The 22036-nt window shown below is 32.1% G+C and overlaps 1 protein-coding gene across 1 annotated transcript; it reads left to right on the top strand.

Annotated features, from left to right (window-relative positions):
- Positions 1 to 8671: 8671 nt before the first annotated feature.
- Positions 8672 to 11049, top strand: LOC122599935 (scarecrow-like protein 6). The gene has a single exon (XM_043772554.1). The coding sequence runs from the start codon at positions 8793 to 8795 to the stop codon at positions 10821 to 10823; it is 2031 nt and encodes a 676-aa protein (XP_043628489.1). The 5' UTR covers positions 8672 to 8792; the 3' UTR covers positions 10824 to 11049.
- The last annotated feature ends 10987 nt before the right edge of the window (positions 11050 to 22036 follow it).

The raw sequence follows: 22036 nt of genomic DNA, 5'->3' as shown, positions 1-22036 counted from the left end.
TGAATATTCCGTACGGTTTCTAGTACAGATGAGCAGGGTGTCACAAATGGATGGTGGGGGTTCAATTAATATTATTTATATAAATAGGTCCTTTTAGAAGTATTGATTTCTATTTGAGTGCCTCCCAGTTTTGGTTTATGTTCCATGCACCCTGCTCATAATTTGTTTAGTTATTCTAGCGATGATATTGATATTGGTTTAAAACATTTGGCTTGTTCATTGAAAGTTTTATAGTATCTACAAATTGATACATATTGTTTTCATGAATCTTATTTTAATTATGTTGATATTATGTTAATATTTGTTGTATATAAAAGAAAGTTGGTCATAAGAATAGGTGCTATCTGGTTGAAATATACCATTTGTTTTTCAATAACTATTATTTATATTGATTTACGACATGTTTTTCAATAACTATTATTCCATTTATCCCATTAAAAGTGTTTTATTTGAGTTTTCAGAATCTTTGTTTTTTAACCTTGACTTTAAATATTTTTGTATGTGTTATATAATAATTGATAAAACTTATATGTATTATTTGAGTTTTACAAGATTTATACAATAAACGCAAAAAGGAAGCATGGAAAAATATGTAATTGCAGAAAAATAAAGGGTTGATTCAGTTTGTTACAAAAGACCCCACAACGTGTTTCTCTTGTAGCCACTAAAAAACACACACACATGTAAAGTGAAAATTTTAAAGTGGTAAAATAAAAAAAAAACGGATCAACATCGGCCCATTTATCAGCTCCGGCCTCCCGAATAACCCAAGGATCAAATGGTTATGAAGTTTGAATAGGCCATCCAAATTAAAATACGAGTAAAATAACATATATCATATCTTTAAGGATTCATAGAACATGTAAAACAGGATCTATAAACACAAAGTCGGAAACAAAACAAGCCATGAAATATTGAAACTGGAGGGTTAAGAGTGGTCCTTATGCCCTCTTTACGGTGAAGTTACTAAATAAATGGGTCTTTAATCTTTATAGTTTATAAGTAGACTTTTCTCTTTTGTGTTCTTATTTTAGTTTTCAGTATCAAAGTTACTAAATGGGTCTTTATAGTATATTTTAATTTGAATACCTTGCCCTTTTCTAATCGGGCCGTTTCTTTCAAACTTGAATTAAAAGTCAAACAATATACTAGACATTCATAGGTTCGCTAAAGTCAAACAATATACTAGAACTAAAAGAGCTTTTAGTTCAAAAACAATCACAAATAGAAGGTCCAGACACAAAAACAAACTTTTAGTTCAAAAACAATTACAAAACGGAGAATCAGACACAATAAGAAAGACAAACGAAGGTTCTTACAATCCTTCCTACCTTCTCAAAGGACTTACTAAAATCCTTTCATACTCTTTGTTTATCACAAGAGTTATAGATGTGGGTCTACAGCCCAATGGCATTGGAATCTTTTGATGAAGGCTTTGGATCTTGTGAGACCAAGGTTCGAATTCTAAAATAGCAGGGTTTACCTCAATTTAAATGTTGTGTCTTTGGGCGTTTTAATTGGGGTCCCCCCCCCCCCACACGTGGTCATGGTGCAGCGGTTCTGAGGTGTCCTAGCGCGGGTACACTGAAGACAATGTATGTCTAGACCCTTAGAAAATCGTCTTTCAAAAAAAAAAGTACTTATAGATGAAGTTTTTTTCTTTTTCCTGAATTGGTAGGCTACATCCTCTTTCCTCCTGGTCGGTTAGAGTGAAATTTTTCCTTGCGAGCGTCATCGAAGTCTTGGTCTTGCAGACATTTCATCCATAAAATTTTTAAAGATGCCATGATTCCATCAAAGGTTAGATGTTCACTAAAAATTGCATAGTTCTTCTCATTCCATAGTTTTTGTAACGATTCCAATTTAAGTTTTCTAGAGTTAGAGTCGTTTGGTTAGCATCATTAGTTCCATTTAGAGAACTTATACCAATGATGAAAATGTTTTCATGAACTCATCACCCGTATTTTCAATTACAATTATTTATTTCATGACAACATCTGTCTTATCAGCCACCCACTGATTTCAGGCTGCTTCCGCCATCAAGACAATGAAGATTTCCATGGAATTTTTGACGGATTGTTTCTCGATCAGAAAATCCATGGCTAAAGGTTCAAGAGAAACGATCTATCAAAATTTCCATGGAAAGTTTCTTTGTTATTGGTAGCGGAAGCAGCTCGAAACAGATGGGTAGCTGGTAAGATGAATGTTCTCAAGAAAAGGACAGCTGTAATTTAAAACACGCGTTCAGTTCATACCGAAAAACATAATTCAAGTTAAGAGTATATACTTTCGACACATAGCATAACATCTTCATCAAATTTAACCTGCGATGGGACTAACAATGAAATGAACAGATAATAATGCAAAAGTTTGCTTAATAGTTATCACATCCTTTTCATTGGTAAGTATACATAATTTGAATCTTTTTTAGGCATATATCTTTGTATTTTTCATCCTCTTCTGGCTTGAAAGTTTTTTTACACGATCATTATTCACTTTCGGGGGATCAACACCGGATTATTTCCATTTTTTATACCCCATCTTGTAGGGAAGTCATTTGGGTGTACCTGAAAACTCTTAGGTCCCAGCCCCCTTTTGTATAATGAGCGTCATTCTATCACGGATAAATCGTGTGTTAGTGCCTCACTGCCTTGACTACAACATCGATGTGATGTACACTTTTCATCCCCAATTGTAGAAGATTTACAAATGGCCAATTAAATGAGGGTAGCCTCTATAAAATCTATTTAATATCGCATGATGAAGTTTATCTAGAGTACATTCTATGTAGGTTCTGTTAACCTTTACGCGGCCCCCATCGATTTACTTTTCTGCCTCATTTCTTTGTATAACTTGTTGCAATCCGGTTTTGATAGTCCCCTATGCTCCCTTTAAATTAAATATTTTTAACATGTTAAGACCAACTTTTCTTCTCTATTTTGATTTTGATGATGTCAAAATAGAAAGTAAATATGATTTAAATATAGTTAAAACACTTCCGGAAATGTGTTCCACATATTAGGTGGCCTTTTTCATCACCCAAAAGGATCTTGTTTTTGTTTAGATATATGCCATGACTTATTGAATTACTATTTCCAAATTCTTTGATTGACAATAAGTTATGTCATATATCAACAAGAACAAGATCCTTCAAAAAAAGATGTTATACAAAGAAAAGAGACAAACATACAATGAAAGTGAATCGGTGGTAGTAGTAAAGGTTAACATAATCTACATAATGTGTTCTCTAGCTAAATTTCGTGAGATCTTTAGTATGCTACCAAATAGTAAAAGAAACATTATACATGCTACCTATTCTCGTTGTTGTTGTGTGTGTGTGCAGTTTTTATTAACAATTAGATTGGTTCAACGGGGCAAAAGGGAGCTTATATGTATTTGTCATTTGCGCATAATGTTCCAAATGGTTAAGAGTATTAATTTTTTTTATTTAATCTTTTTCTAATTTCTAACAATGTATATAGTTCTTCTATTTTAATCATATTTAAGAAAATAATATCTGGTAGGTCGGCCTTAAGCATCTAGACTCCCTAAAGCACACATCCAATGAGTATCTAGTTTCAAATATAAGCCATTTCGATTAATCGATTACCATGGCCTCGTAAAAGCATGAAATACCAAAGGTAAGCATTAAAGTAGTAACGAACATGACCAATAAAAACATTATGTTTAATAAGTGATCAAGAGTAGAGTAAGCATACCATAAAGAATAACACTAATTGAACCTACCATTGTGTTTAAGTACATTCTCAATAAGTAATTTTCATTACCGTTTAATTTTCTATTATCGAGGAAAGGTTAAGAAAACCTCTCACATCATCGTTCACTATGGGCAGATGGAAGAAGAAAAAGTTTATTATGATGGTTCATGCCTCTTTATAATTATGGAAAAATACTTTTCAATTCATATGGGTAGAAAGGATCGGAAATGAAATTTGAAAAAGTGAATGTTGTAGAAGGAAGTGATAAAAGATTGTCTTATATATTCAACAAAAATAAAGGGTATGTAGCCAGAAATGCTCCCCATCACAACTTTGCCTAAAAGTGAAATAGTGAATACTAATATGGGTGATATATAGGTGAATTGCAAATATAAATACTCCTTATTCTCACCTTCACACTGTAAAACTTTAATAACCCAACTACTAACTTCTAATCATACAATGCAAACATTTAAAGCATTAGCTCCACATACACAAGATGAATCTTTACACCATTATTGATACCACCATTCTTGAATTTTATTTTTTTTTAATACTGACGTCTATATCACCAGCTTTGAAAGAAAAAGGTATAGAAAAAATTAAGACAAAGTGTTCAAACCGTCGACCCTTAACCTTTCACAAAGCCACTACTTGGACAAAGCTACAAATTGTGAAGCCACATAAGCAAAAACCGAAGTTGGCATTGTCGGGCGTGGGTGATTCATCGAATACTAGTGTTGGCAACGAGGTCATCTCTGGAAATTTATGGGTATAGGCCGAACACAAAAAAATGCCCATAATCTAGGGCCAACAAACTATATTATATAATAATACATGTTATATCGATAATTATAACAAAAGTTATTGGTAAAAAAAAATTTTAAAATGTAAATTCATAGTATTCAAATAACATATTTTATGTGGGTTAAATGATAGCGATTAGTACTTTATAATATAAATAACTTTGCACGAATTGTCATGGTGTGTATCGAACTTGAATCATATGCATTGTATGTAATTAATTTTTAAATCATGTGTATTGTATATATTCGACTAATCAAAAACTTACAATTGACAGCTTATGTGATTGTCACATATACCCGAATATATACAATGCACAGAATTTGAAAGTTTGTTACATACAATGCATAAGATTCAAGTCTTATACATACGATGACAATTCATGTAAATTTATTTACATTTTATAATATTATTATATATACTAAACAGCCTGAATCGGTATGCGTGCGCCACATATTTTCAACACTTTTAGTCCATGTCGTTAAATTTGTTGCAGCAATGGTCCTCATCAGCTAACGGTTGTTAATTTTTTCCTGCAATTATAGTCCCTGTCGTTAAATTTGTTACAACAATGGTCCCTATCAGCTAACTCTAACCTTTTAACTTTAGGTTTCTTAATATTTGCCACGTAACTTTAACCTTTTAACTTTTGTCACATAACTTTAATTTCTTTTACTTTTAGCACAAAAGTTTGCTTTTATTTAGTTTTTAAACATATGTTTTTTTAACTTTTGCCACGAAAGTTTCATTTTTTTACTTTTCATGACGGAAACTTTTAATTTTATTTCACTTAAATTTAATTTCTTTTATTTTTGACACGAAAGCTTTGTTTTATTTAGTTTTTAAACTTTTATTTTTCTAATTTCTTCGACGAAAAATCATTCTTTTTACTTTTTATCACAGAAACTTTTAAACTTTTACTTTTTGTCACATAACTTTTATTTCTTTTATTTCTTGCACGAAAATTGTGTGTTATTTACTTTTTAACCTTTGTCACGAAAGTTTCATTCTCTTTACTTTTTATCACATAAATTTACGAAGTTTTCGTCATTTTACTTTTTGCCACATCACTTTTATTTTTTCTACTTTTCACACAAAGTTTTGTTCTATTTACTTTTTATACTTTTATTTTTTTAACTTCAGCCACCAACGTTTCATTTTTCTTTACTTTTTATCAAATAACTTTTTTACTTTTTAACTTTTGTCACGAAAATTTCATTTTATATAATTTTTCACATGTTTACATGTCACGTAATGTCTCCCGGGACAACGCCCGAAGACAAAAAACTAGTTAATTCCTAAATTATATGGTTTTATTTCTAAATGATTGCTATAATGCGTCTAGTTTCATAGCTAGAGGAGTAGGAGCCACTAATTTCTTGTAAATCCTATTAATTTCTAATGAAAGTGATGATTTTAATAAAAATAAAAAAAAATAAATATAAATAAATAAATAATAATTTTAATAATAATAATAATAAATAATTAAAAAAATCAAACCCACTAGAAAATCGGTCTCGGCCCATCCATTTTATCTTTGAATCGGCCTTTGGCAACGCCGTCTCTACTATTTCTAAAATAAAAATTTGACAAACATACCAAAAACAACATGAATTAAAAAATCTTACAATCCGTATATATTTTTTTTGTATCTTAATACATACCCTTGTCATATGCTTGAGTGGTTGACCTCCAATGACCAACCAAAATGAGTAAAAACAAGATAAAATAACTTTATTAGCATACAAAGTGTTGTATCTTAAACGATAATTTCGACCACTGGAGATAAAGGTGCCAAAACTGCAATGTGTAATGTGTTAAACCTCCTACTAATACATTACAAGAGACGTAACAAAAAAGAAAAAGTCTTCGGTCTTCTAACGTTTTAAGTTTGGTACAATCAGTACGCATAGCTCTAGTTGTCTGGTGGAGAATCTGTAGCACACTTTTTAATTATGTTTGATCAAAACCATTTTGAAATGACAAGTTTTTCAAATGATCCTTTTACTAGAGAACAATGCCGGATCCGAGCAAATGCAATGTGTGCAACCGAACATGGACCAAGTTTTATTAAGGGCTCAAATCTAAATTTTTAGTATATATATATAGATGAAAGATAGGAGTGAAAATGTTAATGCTACATATTCTAGGCTACTTTTTAGTTTATTTTATAATTTAATTAAATCGTTACTTTATATATTTAATATTACTACTATTATGAGGAGTAAAACTGATAATCCAATGCTAGAGATAATATTCCATGATGTGCAATATCATTTTATTTTATTTTGTTTATTATTATTACTATTAGTCTTTATATTTACCACTTTTAATTAATAATTACTAAATTCTTTTGTTCCGTAAAACTGGAGTGTCACTAAAAGTAACTTTTTACATTATACTTCGTATATAATGTACGGGATTAAAGGCTCAATTACTTACGACACCGTGCCTCTAAAAACCATGAGACGGCCCTGCCAGAGAAATCAATCCCATGTGTGACACAAACCATATAGACGGGGCTTATATACAATGGAAGCCATATCACATGTTTGCGCAATTACTTGCAAGATTGACTAATTAGTTGCTCATTCGGTTGTCCTCTAAGATATATTTGGTATTTAGAACTTCCGACTTGGGACCCGTATGAATCAAGTAACAAATGTCATCTGCATCCAAAGATACACATTATAGATTAATTTGTGTTAGTTGCTGAAGGTAGTACAATCGGAATACCAACTTCCGCCATGGACTGAAATTCCATATACCTTATATTCAGAGGAAGTTTGAAACCAACATACTCCTCTTGGGCATGAACTGTGAATCCATACAACTTAAGGTAGAAATAAGGGTAAGAGTGTAAGACCGTATACATCTCGCCTTCTCATAAGACGGGATTGGATATGGTTGTGACTGTTGAGTGGGCAAAGAGAATGGAATAGGTATACGGATCTAATACAATAAGAATTGAAGAGTTCTCTTTGTGAATTAGGTATCTAAAAGAGTATGTTTATAGGTTCAATATCTATGAATTAGGCACATACAAAAGTATGTTTATAGGGATTTAAGATAATATCAGTTGAAGAATTTTCTTTTTTAATTTGAGTGGATTCCCTGAGAGATTGAACTACATCCCCATATCCGTCCCTATCCCAAGTCAACTCGGGAATTCCCCGGTCAAACCGGGTTCGAGTATTGAACTCCCCATCGGGTGCGGGTATTTTTTTTCCATCTCTACTCGATATTCTTGAAAAAACCCTAATAACCCACCCATACATAAGTAAAAAGTAAGATCTGAACTCTAGTGAGTTTTTCTAAAGTCTAACACCTTCTCATTCACTCATTGGATTACCAACCCATTGGCACTTTTGATAGTTTTTCTTTTTCTTTTTATCATTTAGTAGTATAGTTAGATCATTATAAGTTTTATTGATAGGAAAGTCTTTCGAAAGTTTATAATTTGTTACATTAGTTGATACCTATATATATTTTACCCATAACATCAATAAAAAAATACATTTTTTTTTCCAAAACACTTGAACTACATGGATTGAGTGGATCTGTAGCCCGCGTAATCTCTTATATATATGTGTTTTTATATGTGGTTCCATCCCTGAAGATAGCATTTGACATTAAATGGGTCGATTGTTTGGTTAAAAATTGAGATTGACTCATTAGAAAATTTAGTGAAATTTTATACTAAGGTTGTATTGATTGGAAGAGGCCAAACATAGATTAAAACTGAAATATACGAGTATGTATCTATCCAACAACATGTGAACTCTACGCGATACGAATAAGTTTAAGCGTAAACCAAGTAGAAAATCATGAGTAACTTTTGAAAGGACTCTAGATACAATATTTAAAACATCATGAACTAAAACTATCTATCAACACATAATCAAAGGACAACCTTGTAACTTTCATATACGAAAATCACAAGTGTAGGGGACTAGCCTAGGGGTAAGGGGGTCCAGGATGTGTCCAGGGGTAACTTTACCACTTTTTTATGTTGCACGCATCCATGCCACAAAACAGAACAAGCAACAACACAAACACAGTTTCAAAATCACACATTGAATAAAAACTACCAAAACACAAAACACAAAAATACAACAAGTTGTTACTTTTTATTTATTTATATTTACTGATATGGGCTTTCAATTCTACATGCATTTATCAACTTTTTAGTAATTCTTGTTTCCAAAAATTTGTGATTTTTTTCTTTCTAAATTTTCAATGGGTGTTTCTTGTTCTTGAAATACTTAGATGAAGGGGATGCCCTTAGCCTTTGAAATTGAAAGGAAGAGGGTGGTTGTACCTTGTGCAAAGAAAGTTGTGCATTTTAAAGATTTTGTAATAAACAAGCAAAAACTCAAGTACATTGAACAAGAACCAAAATCTGTGCTGGATATTGTTAATAGTAGTCCAAGCCCTCCAACTTCCACTTCCACTTCCACCGTCAACGGTGGTGGTGGTTTGACGGCGGTTTCCGGTGACCAATTTACAAAATGGTCAATGCCGGAAAATCAAGAAACTTGTAGCTCAAATGTGGGTTTTTTCGACCCACATCAGCGGTTGCCGGAAAAGTGTCTAGATATCACCGTCGGTGAAGAAAAATGCGGTGAAATGGAGGATTGGGAGAGTGTGTTGTCGGAATCCGGTCAAGGTCAGTCTATTCTTCGGTGGGCTATGGGTGACGTTGACGACCCTTCTATGGGTTTACACAAAATGCTTCACGGTGGCGGTACGGTGGATTCCGGCGAACTTTCAGGTGAGTTTGGTATTGTAGATCAAGGCTGTTTTGGGTTTGATTCCAATAACCCCGTTGGTCAATTTGGTAATTTCTTTCAAATTCCTCATAAATTTACTCATGAAAAAATTGGGTTATCTCAGTCGCCGGCGCCGGAGACGGCACCGGCGGCGGATATGGTCACCGACCACTGTCACAGAACTTCAGACCTAGAAAACCCTTTTGCCCAAAACCATCAAATTGATGTAAAACCATATAAAGATCCAACCTTTTTTGGACACGTTGAACATCAAACCCTAGTTCCATCACAACCCAATAGGTACAATTCAGGAAGCATAGAGTACAACATGAGCCAAATGCCTAAAACTCCTTTTCTTGGTACACCTCAAAACACTATTCAAATGCCATTATCAATCAAGAAAATGTCAGGCATTGATGAAATAGGTCATCAAGGGATCATTGATCAGCTATATAAAGCTGCAGAAATGATACAATGTGGGAACAATCCAATACTCGCCCAATCGATATTGGCGCGGCTCAATCATCAGCTTTCTCCGATAGGTAAGCCTCCTTTCGAACGGGCTGCTTTTTATTTTAAGGAAGCTCTTATGTTACTAATACATTCACTTGTTAACAATATGAATCCTGTTAGTTCACCTTTTAGTTTGATATTCAAGATTGGTGCTTATAAGTCATTCTCTGAGGTTTCGCCATTAGTTCAGTTCACCAATTTCACTTGTAATCAAGCAATACTCGAATCTTTAGATGGGTTTGAACACGTTCATATTATTGACTTTGATATCGGGTATGGTGATCAATGGGCTTCGTTTATGCAAGAACTTGCATTACGAAGCAATAACAATAACATCCCCTCACTAAAAATCACAGCTTTTGCCTCACACTCGAATGACCATCTTGAGCTTAGCCTAACTAGGGACAATTTGGTTCATTTTGCTAATGATTTGAAGATTGGATTTGACTTTGAGATAGTCAACATTGATGTTGTTGCTTCGGTTTCTTGGTCTTTACCTGTTCGTGCATCCAATAAGGAAGCCATTGCTGTGAATCTACCTGTTAATGTGTTTTCAAATTACCAAGTCCTGTTCTCGTTGGTACTGCGTTTTGTCAAGAATCTTTCTCCCAAAATTGTGGTTTCAGTCGACAGAGGATGTGATAGGACGGATTTACCCTTTCCTAACCATCTCATTCACGCCCTTCAATCTTTCACAAACCTACTTGAGTCTCTTGATGCGGTGAATATGAACCTAGAAACGTCACAAAAGATAGAGCGGTTCTTGATTCAACCAAGTGTCGAAAAGATCACAACAGGTAGGTTTTCTTTCCCAGAAAAGACTCAACATTGGAGATCACAGTTATTATCAAGTGGGTTTTCCCCTTTGATCTTTAGTAACTTCACGGAAAGTCAAGCCGTATGTGTGATCAAGAGGATTCCCGTTCAAGGATTTCACATCGAGAGGAGGCAATCATCACTCGTACTTTGCTGGCAGAATCGGGAGCTTGTTTCAGCTTCAGCTTGGAGATGTTAAAACCGAATAGTACTATCTGAAGAGAGACTCCTGAAGATGGATTGTGAATTTGTGTTGTAACACTTAGTTTATGAGTCCTTTTATTTTGTATCATTTAACTTGTATTGTAATGTTTAATTTTGCTTTTAAGAAAACAAACAGAACCAGACATTTTAGGGATGGATGGATTGTTCTTAGTTTAAATATGATGTCTTATTGGTTGCTTTTGGCAGCAAGATTCATCAAATGTCTACTCTTGTTGAACCCCTCTCTTTTTCTTGATTTTCTGTTGACTCCAATTTTATTCTAATGTATGTATCAATTAAGTGGTTTGCAGATTAAGTCTCTCAAACACAGTGTTTATGTGCAAGTGTTATTCTTGCAACTTTTGGTCCGTAAATTGTGGCTAAGAGTTTGTATTAAGTGGATGATTTGAATGAATGGTGCTCCAAGAACTCTTTTCGCATTCAAGCCTGTGTTTGATGGATGGGGCTCTCAAGCTCGATGATAATGTGCCTCTGTCCGTGTTGAGTCATTAAAACGTTTTGATTAGAGTTATTCTTAAGAAAGTGAGTGGTAGTAAACAATATCATTCTGGTATATGGTCGTGAGTGCATTCTTTCAAATCTCATTGTTCGTTTTGACAAGTACTCGCATGATTTTCCCATTTTAACTTGTCATTCATCTAAGAAGAGTGAAGATAGACATGCAATATTCAAATCATATCTTGCAAACTTAATAAAAAAAAAAAAGCACTATCAAAATAGATCACTATATGGCTATATGCCAAGGAGCAATGAAGTTAGGTCTAATGGGTCGAATAGTTTATAATTCAAGTGTGTGTTTGTTAAGAGCCTATTACCTTTGTACTAAATTGATACATAAACATGTAGTACTTTAAATATAAAGTTTTATAAATATTGTGGATAATCACGATTACCTTTCACCTCTATATATGTTTTGTTAGGAGGCTAATTAACTTTAGACTAAATTTGATACAAAGTTTTATATAAAGTTTTAGGAAAATGATTATTATGCCTAAATTGGTATACCTAAAGATAGATTTAAAATGGAGATTAAGCCATGTGACAATATCAAAGGTAAAAATAATAAAAAGGAAATAGTAAAAGACAAGTTTTATGTAATGTATGGAGTAAGCCTATTTTTAGGCCTATGAATTAGATATATATTTCATGGAATCATGTGAATGAGTATTGTAAAATAAGTATTAAAGTAAAACAAAAAAGATTATATCCTGACCTTTAGATCATGGTTAAATTGGTACACGAAGATTTACGAAACAATTGATGCACGGTAATTTTTATGATACACAATAATTTTCAATGAAGAGAAACCTATTATTTTACTTTAATAGTTATTTTATTTTACTTAAAACCTATATATTATTATCCAAAGTTTTATATGCGTTGTGGTGATCGTTGGTGTCTTCATATAACTTGGCCACTGCCAAGCAGCCATGTGAAACAAAGTAGTGAAGTGTCGTCTCAATCGTACGTACCCACCAAGGATCCAACCAAATGTACGTTAGGAAATGATGTGGCTTGTCTTTACAAAAGTGAGTCGACAATATATGGCATAGACACACACACAGCACACATGCAGCTGATTAACCGCAAAATAGTTACTGATGGTGAGTTCTCATGGATCAGTGACGTGGCCCACTTTTTTGCTGAACCTGTGGGGGGTGGGTGCCAAAATTCAGAGAATCCTGGTCCCTTGTAGTATTCATTCGATCAAAGCCTCTCACTATTCCAACTTGGTCTATATATATTCTTCTTCTAGTCCTTGTAGTTTTTGACTTTGTAAAGTGGTGCTAATACTATATCAAATTAAAACTGTTTTGGATGTATAATTGTAACAAGTCTACATAGAAAAGGAAAAACAAAGCTGCCCACCACTACAAGATTTTTGGTTTTTCGCAACAAAATATTTCGACGTGAAATCTACCGATTTTCATCCGATGGGAAAATAAAAATAAAAAAGGTTTAGAAAAATATATTGCAACTGAAAAATTCGTCGCAAGAAATCGTTTTTAAAAAAAATAAAAAATATAATATTTCGTCGCGAAGCTTATTGTTTGACTACGAAAGTCAAAAAGTAGATTATTTTGTTGTTTAGTGGGTTTTTTACGTCGAAATTGGTTTCGTCGCAAAATACCAGATTTTATGTAGCGCAACACAGTCTTCTACAGGTTTTGGGTCTCAATATCTCGGACTCTTGGTGGTGTATGTGAGAAATTAAGATGTAGACAGACTTTACCTCTATCTTAGTGAGACTGCTTTCAAATTTTACCTAAATAGTATTAAAAAAAAAGGATATCCAGCTTTCGTATGAGATCATAATTGAACCTTTTAACTGTAAGTCTACCTCATAGCCAAATACGGAGTAAAATTGTTTATGGAACTTTATAAGCATTGCATATATGCTTTGATACTGAATTTGGATTTATGTATTATGTACGTAGTAAGCTAGGTACAAATGTACAATATGGTTGAATTTGTAAATCATAATAATGTATCTTTCATTTAAGCTTGTTCTTAAAATGGCTCGACACATTAAGGGATTAGCCCTCTCGATAAATGAGTTGGATTAGGATTCACATTCCAGAAAAATTAATCAACTAAACTGGTAGAGTTAAAGGTTACAAGAGATCGAGCTTAGTTTATATATTTTATGATTGGAAAATTACAAGCCACATTTCGATTGTTAAAATATTAAAAATGTAATACACTAATGCATGCACCGTGATACTTTTGGTAGTTTGGTGCTTTCCATTGTTGTGGTATAAATAGATATGGCTAGAAGAATATACTTTGGAAAGAGTAACACCCAAATTAAATTGACAGATTTCGCACTTTTGGTAGTGAATGCAAACACAACCCATTAATTATCACTCTATCATTTTGGTCTTCAATCGATTGACTGATCAAAGGGCCCAACCATGCAGTACTAAACCCCACAAAACCTCATTCATATTTCATTGTTCATATTATGTCTTTGAATGGACTCGGTGAGTGGTGTTAATTCTCTAGTTGTATTAATTAATGGGCATCTACGGATTTGAAGCCAAACTTTCTTTACTTATCTAGATATTTTGATAAATCATTTTTCTGCAATGATCAAGATTCTATGTTTCTCCTTGTGGGGTGTCTATCTTATTTGCTTTCATCTTGAAAAGCCCCATACATTGATCTATGTTCTACTATTATAATACATACATAGGACAATATTGTTTCTAGCTAAGAAAAATTGTCTTATGACCGCATGACATTATTTCTACCTCAAAATATATATTTTAAGAGATTATTATATAGTCTATAGTACGTAATAAGACCCGTGACAATACGTGTGCTTCAACTTTAGCCCCATGTAACTAGCTTTAAACAATATTTGTCAAAGGATTACGTGCGACCAATCTTGACTCTTCTACAGCCCACTTTATTTTTGGTAATGTTGAAAATATGTAATATTTTCACTTAGCACCCCTTAAAATACTTTCACATACACAATCCCCTTAATATTAATGATTAAATTACACTATCAATCATTTTATCATTTAAAATATGTTCATTAACCTTTACATCAATTATATACACAACTCAACGCCGCTCCACCACCAAAAGTCGCCCAACCATCACACCATCGCAGTCACGGTCGCCGCCGCATCGCGCGGGCACTGTGCTAGTTATCATTATATTAGATTAGTTTTTTATTTCGGAGTATTAATTGACATTTACTATATATATGAAGGAAACGTCTAATTTGGCGTGATACAGAGAGAACAAAGACCAATAAGTTGAAATAGAGGGGATTTAAAACTATCCATGACTTAAAGAAAGTAGTCAATACGTGAGCTACATAAGGTCCCAAGAACAAAAGGAATTTTGATGGTTTATAAGAGTATTTAGAAAGGGGGAAATCAAAAAAATATTTGATAAGAGTCATTGTTTCAGTGAAACCAAGGGTAACTTAAGCTAATTATAGCATTCTCAATGCCCTCATCTTTCGCTCACCCTTTTGTCATGAACAAGTGCACACTAATAGACGTGACTCATCCTTGACTAGTCATTGGCTCATCCGTGCCCCCAAGGACGAATGAGTCCTCAATTAATCCTTGAATTTCTTTTCTTTTCTTTTTTGTTTTTTTGGTTAGATAGAAGTGTAAAGTGAAATAAATGGTGGGTCCTAGACTAGTCCTGACATTGTAGATGTTTTGGAGGATGAGTCCTTGGATAGTCCTTAGGCTGACATAAAACTGATGTGGTACTAACATGGACTAGTCCTTAAAAGATGACCCTTGGACACGTGAATGCTCTTAGGATACTTGATATTTGAGAAGTATTTTCATGTTTCGACCAGATAGTATGATCACAAAACATAAAAAGTAACCATTGACTTTTTTAACCAGTTTTTGGATCCGACACCTTGATAATATATAGGGATTAAGATGTAGACATTTTTATTTGTACTCGAGTAGAAAGACTGATTTCAATTTCTATTTAAATAATAGAAAAGGACCCTCTGTTTTTTACATAAAACGAGGATCGAACTTTTGACTAGTGTTACAAAAATAAAGTATTAATTAATCATTTGAATCAACCATATTAGATCACATAACATCACATTCAATTTTGAAAATAATATTTTGTAATCTAACTTTATATAATTAACATCATATACTTAAAAACAAGATACATGATAGTAAAAAAAAAAAGAAGGAAATGTATTTGTTGAAATAAAAACGCTTAATCCTCGTGTATAAGTGCCAATAATAATACTATAAAGAGAACTACTTGAAAATACTAGGCTTCTTTGAATTCTAACTTTTATTTTGTTATTTTTTGTGTATCAAGTTCTGAAAACTTCGATTGTACACACTTTTATTTTGTTATAATTAATGATCAAAAATTCCAAACTGCTTGTGAAAGAAGATTTTAATTTTAACTTTTGGTAGCTCAAATTTCCCAGTAATAATGAAAATGTCATATATATATATAGTGAGTACGGGGTTTTTATGCACCCAATTTAGGTGAAAAACTTATTAGATATTATTTTTTTTATGAAGATGGCAATCTATTCTAAGTTACGAGAGATAGTGTCTGCGCGTTGCGGCGGTGAGATGGTGGGGGTGATAGGTAAAATCATAGAGTATGATAGCCAAATGCCTTAGCCGTACGAGCTCCGCCCTCAGATTTAAAAATTCGTCGAAAGTATATCAAATGACATTGAACACCCATACAATTTTTATAATTTATCGATATACGGTTTTTGAGATAAAAGATTTTGAATGTATTAGAGAAATAAAATGATTTATGGATGAGAGAGAAAAAAGTTTATTGGTTGAGATTTGAGAGAGAGCAAAAAAATAAGTGATTGAGATTTAAGATTATTATATATTAGCTAGATATATTTAAATTAGTGAATAAAGAATATGGGTATTTTGGATAGTTCAAATTTTATTTTCTTAAAAAAAAAACAATATGCTTTATAAGATAGCAAGATAAGATAGTATTAGATAACTTAAAATGTACGAGTATATACCTAACTACTAATTAAACACACAAACAAACTGAAAAAAAAAAAAAAAAAAAAAAAAAAAAAACCGAAGCAAAAAGATGAGTAATACGGGAAGAGATCGAATTAGATAGCACTTTTTATAAAAGAAATTTGGAGTCTTGATAAAAATTAAAAATAAATAAAAAAAGTTGCTTTCAACTTCATCATCATGCCCATAAATATAAGAAGATAAGTTTGCAAATGCTTTGACAAAGGAAAAAAAGCATCCAAAGCATAAAAAAGGTATGACACGTACAAGTTCGTAATTTTACAAGCTTTAAAGAAAATAACCAAAAAACAACTGGGTTGGATCAGTGGTTGGAGCTCATGCCTCTGGAAACAGAGGTCATGGGTTCGATCCTCTTGCCCAGCAAGGCTGGAGCCTGTAGGTCCTTTTCTACATATGGTAGAACCTAGAAGCAGCCTCTCTACCTTTAGTAGGGGTAAGGCTGTCTACATATCAACCTCCCCCATACACCGTCGAAGACGACATTGAGAGTTATTTTATTTTTACTTTTTTTTTAAAGAAAATAACCATTTCATCAAACATACTTTGTCTATGATGTACCTTTAACATTAACATATATTATCTATTTCTTAAAATTTTAAGTTCGAATTCTGTTAGATAATAAAAACAATTAAAAAAAACCACAAATCCTCTAATTAAGTCACATATATTTGAATAAAAACTTTTTGAAGTTACGTACAAAACTTCACCAATATACGGTGAGTTTTTTCTAATGTTGCATACCAATTAAATGTTTAAGAAAGAAAACCTTATCCATTGACTTTGTCTATTAGGTGATATTATAAATATCGATAACACTTGTGTACGTATATATACAATATATAAATCAATAATAAATTTAAGGGAATAAAAATGAGCTATTTACCACATATAACTATTATGTGTGCTACTCGTACGTGATTGTATTATTAAATGATACATTTTTTTATATGTAAAGATAATTTCATAATTTCATGCATATAGAATTAATGGATGCTAACTAAGGCCGTTAAAAAAAACGGATGTTAACTTAGACAAACCCGTAATAGTTTTATCAACTTTTGTGCATTACAAGCCTCCAAAGATTGAGGAATTAGTGTCTGCATTATTGTAAAGCATAAAAGGGAAAAAAAACAATTAGATTTACCACTTTCATTCACATTTATAAAGACAATTTCTTTAGAGTATTTAAAAATAATCACTAAACGAGATATGTCACCCGGGCATTGCCCCGGGAGACAATACATTTGTTACGATTTAATAGAAAAAATTATTCAAGTCTATTAAAATAAATATTTGATAGAAATAACAAAATGTATAGAAATAAGTATATTAGTTACGACATTTCGATACGCGTTCATATATCGAGGTTAACATACCACAAACTTTTTGAAGAAAACATGAATTATTTAAATGATTAAGAATAAAACAAAATTTGAAATTTGTCAGTTAAAAAATTAACAGTAAAACTTTTGTGTGAAAGTGAAAGTAGTTCGCATAAAAGTTTAGTGCTAAAAGAGTTAGAGGCTAAAATGTTGTAGTGAAAATAAAGAAAAATCAAAAAGTATAAAAGTTTAGTGTTAAAAGTGCAAAGGGTTAAAATGTTGTGGTAAAAATAAAAAAGTAAAAAGGTTATTATTCTTTGTATGCGACTATTAAAAAATGAATAGTAAACTTTTTGTGAGAAAATGAAAGTAGTTCGCATAATAGTTTAGTGCTAAAAGTGTAAGAGACTGAAATGTTGTGGTGAAATAAAAGAAAACCAAAAAGTATAAAATTTAGTAATAAAAGTGAAAAGAGTTAAAGTGGTGAAAATAAAAAGAATAAAAAGTTTGTGGTAAAAATAAAATAAAATCAAAAACTATAAAAGTTTAGTGCTAAAAGTGTAAAGAGTTAAACTATTGTGGTGAAAATAAAAGGAAAAGAAAGTCTATGATGAAAATAAAAGAAAATAAAAAGGTATAAAAGTTAAGTGGTAAAAGTGTAAACATGTAAAGTGTTGTGGTAAAAATAAAAAGAAAGAAAATTAGAAAGTATGAAGTTTAGTGCTAAAAAGTGAAAAAAGCTAAAGTATTGTGGCGAAAACAAAAAGAATAAAAAATTTGTGGTGAAAATAAAAGAAAATCGGAAAATATTAGAAGTTTAGTACTAAAAGTGTAAAGAGTTAAAATATTGTGGTGAAACTTAAAAGAATAGAAAATTTGTTGTGAAAATAAAAAAAAATAAAAAGGTATAAAAATTTAATGTTAAAAGTGTAAAGAGTTAAAGTATTGTGATGAAAATAAAAAGAAAATAAAGTTCATTATTCTTTACACGAAAATCCGTACTTTCTTTTAATATATATATTAATATACAAGAGAAAAGTACTCGTGTGTGTTGTAGTGGTGATAGAGGTGGCGACTGGGTGGTGATGTAATGGGCGGTAGCGGTGGTAGTGGTGGTAGTGGCGAGCGAGGGTAGCAGCGGTGGTGGCATCAGAGAGTGGTAGTGGTGGCGATATGTAAGTTATTGATGTAATGTGATTTAGATGTATTGTACATATCTATACTATATTATAAAGCAAAAAGTCCATGTCTAACATTTTAAGTTTCAATATTTACTTCCTCAAAATGTCTCTTCTATCAATTCTATATTACCAAAAGAAGGGGAGTCCCTCAAGTTAGACTAACATGACTAGTCATGTTAGGCTAATATTGACCCTTGGATTAAAATTAAGGGTCAAGATTCAAAGATAATGATTGAATCTTAGCCCTTGATTTTCAATCAAGAGTCAAAATATCTCCAACTTAACTCAAGTTATAAAAATAACTTGAGGGAATCCTCCTCCATTACGAAGGAAGGGGATTCCCTCAAGTTAGACTAACATTTATCTCTCCTCAAATCTCAATCAATTATCTTTTTTCTCTCTCCTCCATGAATCATTTATTCTTCCGATTCATTCAAAATCTTTTATCTCACAAATCGTACATCGATTAATTATAAAAGTTATATGTGTGTTCTTAAAATTTCATGCTCTTTCATTAGAGATGTCATTAGATATAATTTTGACGAATTTTTAAATCCGAGGGCAGATTCCTTCCGGTTAAGACATTTGGCTATCACACTTTATGACCTATCACCCCACCATCTCACCGTCGTAACGCGCAGATACTTACTCTCGTACGTTGTTAAAAGTTTAATGTTGAAATTTGAAAAACTGAACAGAAATTGAATTTATACCAAACTTATTCTTTCAAGAATACAAACCAAGATCTAATCTCAATTAGATCAGAAATAGAAGCCAACACAATATCAAAATCTATACCTGCTACTCAAGTATAGATCACTCAACAAAATTATTGAATGTTCTATTACAAAACACTACTGAAACTCTAATTATTATTACAAGTTTATAAATCGAATATATAAAGAATATATATCAGAAAGATGTATATATCGTCCATCAAACCCTAAATGGAAGGAAGCGATTATATATAGCCAACAACTTTGCCACTAACCACCTTTAGTCCCTGTAGTATGTAAACGATCATCATTAGCCCGTCTTCTTATTATTTACTGAGTAAACCCTCTCCTTTCCTTTCTTTGTCAAAACTGGTCCAACCATTAAATCCTGCAAATATACTAATCATACACTAAGTATTATGTCTAACAAGAGTTTGAGAATAAGATTACAATATATCTTTTAACATCCCCCCTTAATCTTTTTCTCAAACAAATCTTTCAAACCCTGTTTTGAACAAAAAATACTATGAGACCATTTATCCAAACCTTTTGTAAATATATCTGCAATTTGATTTTCAGAATCAATCTTTTTTGTTTGAATTACCCCAGCCAATTGTTTTTCTCTAACAAAATGAAGATCTATCTCCAAGTGCTTTGTTCTTTCATGAAATACAAGATTAGCAGCTATTTTAATAGCAGAATCATTGTCACATAAAATAGCTGAATCATTGTCACATAACACATTAACAGGAAGAACATTTTCAACATGCAAATCCTTTAAAATCTTTAAAACCCAAATGATTTCACAAGTAACAGCAGCCATTGCCCTATATTCAGATTCAGTAGAAGATTTAGAAACTGTGTTCTGTTTTTTACTTTTCCAGGAAACAATTGACCCACAAAAGAATAAACAATAACCAGTTACAGACCTCCTATGAACAACATTCTTTGCCCAATCTGCATTTACATAAGCTTCTAAAGTAGTCATACTATCTTTAGAAATGAAAATTCCTTTACCTGGATTACCTTTGAGATACCTCAAAATTCTTAATGCAAGTTTCAAATGAGAATTTAAAGGTTTATGCATGAATTGACTTAAGCAATGCACTGTATAGGATATATCTGGTCTAGTATGAGTTAAGTAAATAAGCTTTCCAATAAGCTTTTGATACTCAGACATATTAACAATAACAGGATCATCAACAGTTTCAAAATTTGTAAAACTAGCATTAGGATCAAGAGGAGTATTCATAGGTTTACTTGCAAGTAAGCCATAATCAGAAAGTAAATCTAAACAATATTTCCTTTGGCTTAAACACAAACCTTGATTATTTTCAAGAACCTCAATTCCTAAAAAGTATTTTAATTTCCCAAGGTCTTTAATTTGAAATTGAGTTCTAAGATACTTTTTAAATTTATCAATTTCATCACAATTATTTCCAGTAATAATTATATCATCAACATATACAAGAATAGCAAGAAAGATATCTTATTTAGATTTTGTAAACAAGGAGTAATTACTTTTACTTTGAGTAAAACCATTATCAAGCAATGCACTAGTTAACTTAGCATTCCACTGTCTTGGAGCTTGTTTTAAACCATATAGAGACTTATTCAATTTGCATACTCTTTGATCACTACTATTAAAAAAACCTTCAGGCAGTTTCATATAAACTGTTTCATCTAAATCTCCATATAAAAAAGCATTATTAATATCAAGTTGATACAAAGGCCAACTCCTTTGGACAACCAATGTAATAAGACACCTAACAGTTACAATTTTCACAACAGGTGAAAAAGTTTCATCAAAATCCACACCAGCCTTTTGGCTGTAACCTTTAGCTACAAGTCTAGCCTTATATTTTTCTATCTCTCCATTAGACTTATATTTAATGTTATAAACCCATTTACATCCTATAGGTTCCCTGATTTTAGGTAAATCAACAATTTCCCAAGTATTATTCTTATATAAAGCTTCCATTTCTTTATTCATAGCATCAATCCAACAAGTATGTTTAGAAGCTTGAAGATAAGTATTTGGTTCAATACTTTTGTTCAATTCAGAAGTAAGGTTAAAACATTCAGAATCAAGATTGGCATAACACACATAATTTTCAAGTCCATATTTAACACTACTTTGCATAACATAGTCATTGTAATGTTTAGGCACATGAGAGTCTCTATTGGATCTTCTCAACCCTTGATCATTTGTATTAGAATTAGGTTGAGTAACCTGTTCAAAACTATTATTATTCTCATTATCATTTTCATGTATATGATCACCCTCAGATTCTTCATTATGTTCATCAAGTGTTGCTGTGACATCCAACTCATTGGTAACATCATTAGAAATGCTGCCAGAATGAGTGTTGTCACTGCCATCACTATCAGAATCCTCCTTCTCTCTTTCTTCATCATTGGGAGTACT

This window comes from Erigeron canadensis, chromosome 5 (assembly GCF_010389155.1).
Source record: "Erigeron canadensis isolate Cc75 chromosome 5, C_canadensis_v1, whole genome shotgun sequence".
NCBI classification, from domain to species: domain Eukaryota; kingdom Viridiplantae; phylum Streptophyta; class Magnoliopsida; order Asterales; family Asteraceae; genus Erigeron; species Erigeron canadensis.
The sequence above is the reverse complement of the archived record's forward strand: the minus strand, read 5'-3'. Positions and strand labels throughout refer to the sequence as shown.

Coding starts and splice junctions, on each gene's coding strand:
- LOC122599935 (XM_043772554.1), top strand. CDS start 8,793: ATGAAGGGGATGCCCTTAGCCTTTGAAATTGAAAGGAAGAGGGTGGTT.